The sequence below is a fragment of the Hesperophylax consimilis genome, chromosome 22 (genome assembly GCF_061612785.1).
Source record: "Hesperophylax consimilis isolate HC1 chromosome 22, BYU_Hcon_1.0, whole genome shotgun sequence".
Classification (NCBI taxonomy): Eukaryota; Metazoa; Arthropoda; class Insecta; order Trichoptera; family Limnephilidae; genus Hesperophylax; species Hesperophylax consimilis.
The window spans coordinates 27,146,499-27,155,042 of NC_142857.1; the positions used below are offsets into that span (position 1 = coordinate 27,146,499).

The following is an 8,544-nucleotide window of genomic DNA, read 5'->3' on the forward strand; positions in this document are numbered from 1 at the left end:
CACAATTTTAAAAAAAAAATCCTACTACCATCACAGAAAGTGGACATGTTGCTTGTGTCGTGATGGGGGACTTATACAGCAATACAGCCGAGGAATTGAACCCACAACACCTTGGTGAGAACCAGCCGCGATGCCAATCCAGCCACTGATACAAAATAATCAAGATTGTAATCAATAAACAATCTCGCCAATTGGCATTCAATATCGCGTAAGCGACATAAAACATGTTCATGTTCACTTATCCTTTTATAGAAAAAACGGAAATATAAACAAATTTTCGGCATTGTGTGGATGAACATGCGTATTGGACTCAAAAATATTACAAGTTGAAAGGAATTAAAATATCAATTTTGAAATTCAAAATTGACGAATTCACAGTATTACATGCCAAACGACGATATAATTATCAACGAAATATGAAATAGAAAAAACTTTTTTTTAAATTTTTCATTTGTAGACGTTGTCCATGAGTAACCTGAACCTAAATTAAAACCCTGGACAGAGCATTAGTACAATTTTGTATGAACTACATTGATGCCAAATGTATGACAATCTTTTGTATTTTCTGTATAGATGATTTGTATGGAAGCTGGTATAAAATCAGAGCTGGCTCTGTATAAGGTGTTAGATTAGCGCTTTGCCTCCTTGGTTCCCGGGGCGGACATTATGAATAATGTATCTTGTTATGAATTATTTTCGAATAAATTGTTTTCAAGTTATGCTCATGGCAACACTGCGGCAGAAGTAATCTGTTTTACCAGCTGATTGAAGTGATGGAACTAAACAATCCGACAGGTGGATAAGGATTCCATACATAATTAATTCAATTTAAAAAGTTTTCATTGAAATGCAACAATGTCTACATCTACTGTAAATATTAAAAAGAAAACAAACTATTTATTTGTAAATTATTAAAGTCAAATTTTAAGTATTACAAATTTATTTGTGAAGTGGGAAAAGAAACAACAACATTATAAATAAAAAAAGTTTACATTGTTTTATTATCAAGAAAAACATTAATTAATTAAATAGCGTAATTTTTATTATTCCTCTGCAAAAAAAAACCCAAGAGGAATGGTTGGGTGACCTTCTTCAGACACAACTTAAACTTTGATTGTAGGTCAAAAAACTGAATAATTATTTTTTTATAGCAAATATCTAGAATGGATATGTGCTACTAAATTCATTTGTGTTTCAAATTATAAGCTATAAAAATTCAATTTTTCGCCATTTTAAATTGACTGTTTATTTATTTATAGAGCGGAGACGGTTTACATGTAGTTCCCGTGAGCACTTAGGCCGTAGGCCCATTGTGCTATTTCCCATTTTACCTCATTCCTTTAAAAGTCACCCGGTCCCTTTTATAAAGTTCACCAGGGTTGTCATTGGATATGTGGCTATGTCTTCTGGTTCCACAATGTCTCTTCCCAGGTCTCATCTCTCCTCTCCAATCCCCCTTGGTTCCCTGGAGGCCCCACAAGGGAAGAGAGCCTCATCTCTCCTCTCCATTCCTCTTTGGTTCCGTGAAGGTCCCACTAGGGAAGAGTTCACGAGGTGGTCTCAAAATTTCTTGCATCATTCTCAAATTGTGGTCAGAAACTTCGGTTTCATAGAAGTATACATTTTTATTCTTCTGTGGTTAACTTCTGGATTTGAATATAAAACGTAGTGTTTTCTCTTTCTAACTCTGTTTAGTTCATATTTCTCAGCATGATGTAAGAGAGATACAATGATTTCTATCATACCATATGAGCTGTTTCAAAAGCGAACACACAGACTTTACGAGTATTAGCTATGTGTTTGCAAAACCGAACAAATTAGCCTGATGGTTTAATGGCAAATACTTTATAATTTGAAACACTAGATATTTACAGCAGCACATATCCGTACAATTTATTGAATCAATGCTGTTTGTAGGTCCCATTATTATTTGAAAATCTTTGTGCCGAAGGTTGTTTATTTTGATCATGTACAATCTTTTCCATGCACAGCCGTTTGAAAAAATTGTTTTGAATTATTTAATATTTCAATGAGTTTGGTTTCAATTGAATACCCGCCATGTTTATGTTATGTATGATATTTTAACTGCTTTATGAGGCCTATAAATCACTTGGAGATCAATACCCTAGGTTATGAATACAAAAGACTTTTTAAACTGCACCATTATTTTTAGTTTCTACAATATCGTCAAAATTTTCTTGAACATTTTTTTCTACCGTCAATAACTTTGAAGCGTCGATAAACTTTGCACCACCATTTTGTTGATCTAAGAAATAAATCATTTTATCAGATGAACCCATTACATTTTTACAAGATGATTCGGTACTTGACGATTGAATAATTTTCCAGTAAATTGGTTCAGAAATTTGTTCAGGTTCATTCTGAACAGAAAATGGAATGAATCCTGCGTCACAAATTGACGAATTATCCATTTCTATACCTTGTACAATATTCCCAGCATTATCGAAATTTTGCTCAAGAATTAAAGAATCGTTAGAAATAATGTTTTGTGGACATTCATTATTTGCAACCTGCTGTGATGCATATAAATCGCTTTTTTTAAGTATCTTCAAATTTTCTTTAAATGTATCCAAAAGTCCTTTAACCAAAGAAAATTCATTCGGTGTAGTTAAAGATGAAACTATTTCACAAAATTCTTTTTTCAAAATTTCTTTTTCTTCGTGTTGTAAGTCCGATTGATCTTCTTCAGTTTTGCCATCTTGAATGTTGGGAAACACAATATTGCAATACTCATAAACTTCTTGATGTTCGACCATTTCTTCGTACAAATCATCATTAGTCGTGGAAGTATTCTCAATCAACGTATTTGCTCTGCGTTCAATGTTATAAAGATCTTTTTTAGTCAACAAATTTAATCTTTTTAATCCACCATCCGGTATGTTATTTCTCACCTCGTTAAGAATCATATTATAATGTTTTTTGTTGATTATTTTACCAGCCACAAATTTGCGATCGGAATTGGAAAGATTTAAGTGTTCCACTTCGTTTTTATGGCCGACATGAGTCTTTCTGAAGGAGACGGAACATTTTCCGCTTAGAGCTTCGTAAACTTTGAATCCTGCCGGACAAATCCCATCTATTTTATTGCTGCCTGTCATTTTCAAACGTCTGATTCCTTTGCCTTCAGAAACGTAATATCCAGATCTATGACAGACGTAATAATGTTCGTTGAAGTATTTGTTCTTGCAAGAACCTCTTTCCTTTACAAATTTTGATTTGGATTCATTCTCCGTGTTTTCCTTCCACCGAGTGAACTCTTCCAAAGATCGAAATTCCAAGTTCTCTGTCTCAATTTTGATACTATGCACATTGTCAAAATGTTCGAAGAACGTTTTCTTTGTTACATCTAAACCACAAAGCGGACATTTATGAGTAGACTTTTTAGTAGGGACGGAACTAGAATGGAATTTACGTTCGTGAAATCGTAAATTGTTTATATGATTGAACTGTCTTCTGCAGAAACTGCATTTGTATTTGTATGTTTTCGTTGGTTTATCAAGATGTTTGCATTTTTCCGAATGAGCTATTTGCACATGTTCAGTGAGGATAGACAATGAAGTGAATACCTTTAAACAATGTGAACAGGTGAAGTTGTGTTTCTCACAGTCGTTTTCAATTTGTAATGAAGAAGCTTGAGACTGACAGACGTTAATTGAAATTTCCTTTGCGGGCTGCACAACCTCCATGTTGTAGATAAGTTAAAAATATTAGCTTTTTACGTAACTATTATTGTCTGTGTCTTGTTTTCCTCGGAATATCCCAAATACGAAGCAAAAATAGGTCATTATTTTTACGTTTGAATTACTGACTTCAAACATCAAAACAACTGAAAAACTGAAGAACTGTCATTTTTTGACAGATGAAGGGATGGGGCTTGGAGGGAATCGATATTAGTTTCTTTTTTAAATTTTTTAGTTTCAATTGCAAAGTTTGTACATGATCTAGGTACAAAGTAAAATATAAGTATAAATCACCTGAGGAGGCCTGTGGTTTTTAAACTTTTGTATTTAGTTTCAAGTTGTCTTTACATCGTCTTCATAATGTTTGTAAGTTGAATAACACTTTGTTCTCCTAGCCATGTTTTTACTTTTGTTTTAAATATATTCATTTCCGTTTTTTTTTGTTCGATTTGGTCAAGCAATGTATAGTATCGTAGCATAGAATTAAATATTTACCTGTCCAAAAGATGTTTGGGGATCAGGAGAGAGGCACGAAATGAAAGAAAGTTGTGAAGGTCACATGTGTTTATTGGTAAGTCAGTTGCCGTGACGAGGAGATGATGTAGGACAAATGTTGAATACTCCGGTTGCTGCGATGATGTGGTGGTCGAGCGCGGGTCAGTGAGTCGACGCCGGGCGCTGGTGACCGGGACTCGATGACTGTCCCGCGCTCGACCACCACATCATCGCAGCAACCGGAGTATTCAACATTTGTCCTACATCATCTCCTCGTCACGGCAACTGACTCACCAATAAACACATGTGACCTTCACAACTTTCTTTCATTTCGTGCCTCTCTCCTGATCCCCAAAGTGGTGACCCCGACGTGATCTGCAGCCTGACGTGATAGTGTTACCCCGACTCACCGGTAACCCCGTCTTAAAATGGGTGATCAGTTAAGGCACCACGGAGCATCATGCGCCAGACCATCTCCGCACAAGCGCGGATAATAGTGCCACCATGGTAATCTGAGTGTATCTTCAGCCTGTGTTGTGAACATGTGTTTTGCAAAAATTTTTTTTTATGAAGTGTCACACTTTAAAGACGTTCGTCTCTGAGCTATTTCTTCAATCGCAGCCCTCAGCAAAGCTGCTGGGAAGGGGGTGTCTGTGGCGTCGAGAATAATCCATTGAATGAACATTTTTAATTGGGGTGTTAATATCTGTGCACATTCCCACCGAAATAATATAAATGTAATAATTGTTAACACTCTGTAAATGTTTCAAACAATAAATAAATAATAAATAAATAAATGAATAATTAATAATAAACCGCTCGACCTACTTAGTACCTACTCCCGAATTATGTACCTGCATCGCATCGTAAACAAAGTATGCAGGGACCTACTTGTCTACTCGCGACAATACTATCGCGCACTCAGTCTGGGACATTACGAGAACTCGTCAGAAGGTTCGAGTCTTCCGCCTATGCATAATTGCCACGCTGTCGAAGGTTCCCGAAACACACAGTCTGTGCGAGTGCCTAGAATTTAGTTGCCATCCATCTACCTATTGCTACCGTCGGCCGTGTAGTATAAATAAGCCCAACACAGCGAGTCAGTCAGTCATCATTCCGCCGTCAGTCTACAAGGATCAACGAGTGATAGCCCGCGCTACTCTTACTAGCGCAAAGGACATATACCCGGCTTCGCCCGTACCATCATGGACTCTATCGGGACATCATCTTAGCGCCTTGTCCAGATCGCCGTTCCTGGCAAGCGCTGCTCGGATTACAAGCGCCCTGGTTCCAGCGTCTCTGACCAGCGCTTCTTCCACGCTACCATGACCACCAAGAGGACACGCAGCATCCTCACTGGTCACACCGTTCCCGTTCAACCGCCTACAAGGTCCACCGCACCTTCGGCCGTTTCGTCAGCACTGGAGTGCCTGAAGACCTACGTTCTTCGCCAGTGCCTGACCTTCATCGAGTCCCGGTCACCAGCGCCCGGCGTCGACTCACTGACCCGCGCTTGACCTGCCATCACAGCCAGCATCCGGTGTATTATTCTGTCCTACGTCCACTCTCGTCACGGCTACCTGACTCATCAATAAAACACAATGACCTTTACCACACGCCTTTTATTTCGTGCCTCACCACTGATCCCCAAAGATGTATTCAAAGTGGGAGTAACGAGTTTATTTTCTCTTAGTGCTCTGGTTGAGTATTTAAGTTGGGCAGTGGAGTATTAGATATTTTTTTGAATAAAATATTTTATTAATAATTTTCCTTCTAACTGAGAATTTTAGTGATCTTTTATCTCTAACTTGTGAACGAGTTAGAGATAAAAGATCAATTTTTCTGCTCGGCATGACGGGGATTATAAAAACAAAAGAACACATTTAAAAATTTATATTATTTATTGTTTAAAATCAGCTGTAAAGACTTACTCGATTACATAAAACATATGTTCAAAGCGTCAATAATCAATATTGTTTAATAAAACGTGCTAATAGGAAAAATGTTTTTTTTCAATTCGCAAGACTTATAAAAATATTTCAGAATATATTATAACATAAGCGTTTTTATACAATAATGGGCCACAGTTATAATAATAAAATATTTATTAATGTATTCGAAGTTATATATTTCCATCAAATTAATTTGCTGTGAGTTCCGAACATTTTTTTTATAAATTTCACATAGCTTATCAGTGTATGGTGTATAGTTAAATATATACTTTAAAAAATGTTCATACTCAACATATTTTTGATAATCCTTGTCCGCAAAGCCACCAACACATTATATACGATTTTTGACAGCAAAAAACAAGATGCCAACCTAACATGACCTAGTGGAATTAAGTTCGTAGAGGTAAATTGACGAATATGTGAACTTACTACGTGGAAGAAGTTTAGATCGATAAGGTCCGATGATTAGTGGTGAACATTTGTGGAAGAGGTCTTGGTTGCAGCGCTATGATGATAATCACCTATTTGAAATTTATTATAATGTTTTCTGTACCACAAGCCATATTCAAACATACTTACAACAAACTAAAACCATATTTTATCATACAGTTACAACAATCCTAAGCAATACGTAGTTGACTGAAGTAGAAATTTTTTTCAACATGGGAAAAATATTGCCAGATCAGTGCTAGACAAAAAGTATGTGAACGCCATTCTTCTAATCGATAGCCATAACAATATAATTCACAAAAACAGGAGTAGGTAACAGGATATTTAAAAATGTAGATGGATTCTTATAATATTATATTTACATTACATTATATCGTATATGAAAAATACATAAGCAAAGCAGCAAACATGTTGGTACATACATTCTCGTATCGCATTTTGTTATCCGCGTGCCTAATGCGATATCATTTTAAGGCTTATATTCTCGTTTCATCATTTACTAGAAATAATACATACGGAGTAATAAGGAACGTACTTGACTTACTTTAACCAGTGATTCTTGACATCATTTGGACTAAAAATGTAAATGAAATTTTGTTCTCCGGTGACATTTTTTTCTTTTATTAACTAAAAACATATTTTTAAATCTGTTGGAATTTGAAATTTAGCAAGGGTTGAGGGGCTGGGAGGTTACTTGGGTGAGTAACCAGTCATGGCTTTGTGCTGTTTGGTTTTGATGAGTCAACTCAAGTACGACCCTTAACAACCTGTATACTTATACACATATTTTATAAAACAATGAATAACTATTTAAATGTCGTGAATAAAAGTGTTTAAAAAAAAATATTTTTTAGGATATTTTCAATACATATTATTTACAAAATGATTGAGATTAATCAAATTTATGTTTAAATGAAGCTATAATTTTAAAGTTTCATTAAAATGTTTGAGGTTTCAACACTGAATAGACACACACAGAAGTGTGTTGCGGGCGTATCCGTCTGCTCGAACTAAGCTTAATGTTCCCTCACTCCTAGTGAAATTGATCAAATTTTTGAAAAAAAAATCGAATTCATTGGCCTGCTTGTCTTATGTAAATTGTTGACATCCGAATTCTTTAAAATCAGCATAGATAACACTTCATGGGTCTAAATAAATTAATCCTATTGGTATTATCAAATTTTTAACAAAAATACTACGAGCCTGTATTTCAGTATATTCAGGAATGTTATTAAATGAACGATACACTTGTTCAAAGTAATTACCATATTGATGAAAGAGATTTTTCAGTTAAGTGATTCGCTAAAAAATCGTCAGTAAAACAACCAGAAGATGGTACATATTTATTTATTTTGTTTCATTATCAATAATCATTTCAAGTAAAACATTAAGATAATATGAGAAATACCAGTAAAATTGAAAAAAAAAACTGACGCGCTTCAGAAAATTAGATTTCACTTTTCAATTACATGGCTGTTTATGCCGATATGGCAGTCTGTTGATTCACATTGAACTAATAGCAAAGCCCGTTAAGATTTCAGTGAAATATTTACATACAGTGAGAAAATTACAACTAAAACGAGAGTGGGAAATCATAGTCCAGTTTACACACATAATTTGAGAACCATAGCTTATGTGACTTTCATACCCCTTACTAAAAATGCGTTTAATTTTACACAACTGATAAAAACCCATTTAAGGTACATAATGGTTTTTTTTAACAGTTATGTTAAATTTGAAACACATTTGTTAAAATGTGGGAAGCTGACGTAAGAGAGTGAAAAGCGACAGACAAATAGATAACCTAACTTAAATTAACCACGACCGCATATCTTCTCAGTGGAGGGTGTCATACCTCTCAACTATGTCCTGGAAAAGACTTATGACTTCTTTTATAAATATTCTTCTGTCATTTCGCCTTTTGACATCCTGTCACATGCAGGGCC

At 35.3% G+C, this 8,544-nt stretch overlaps 1 protein-coding gene across 1 annotated transcript; it reads right to left on the reverse strand.

Annotated features, from left to right (window-relative positions):
- Window positions 1–1,038: 1,038 nt before the first annotated feature.
- LOC149413385 (uncharacterized) lies at window positions 1,039–3,850 on the reverse strand. Its single transcript, XM_089645017.1, has one exon. It carries the CDS (start codon window positions 3,705–3,707, stop codon window positions 2,151–2,153), a length of 1,557 nt encoding a protein of 518 aa, XP_089501143.1. The 5' UTR covers window positions 3,708–3,850; the 3' UTR covers window positions 1,039–2,150.
- Window positions 3,851–8,544: the final 4,694 nt, after the last annotated feature.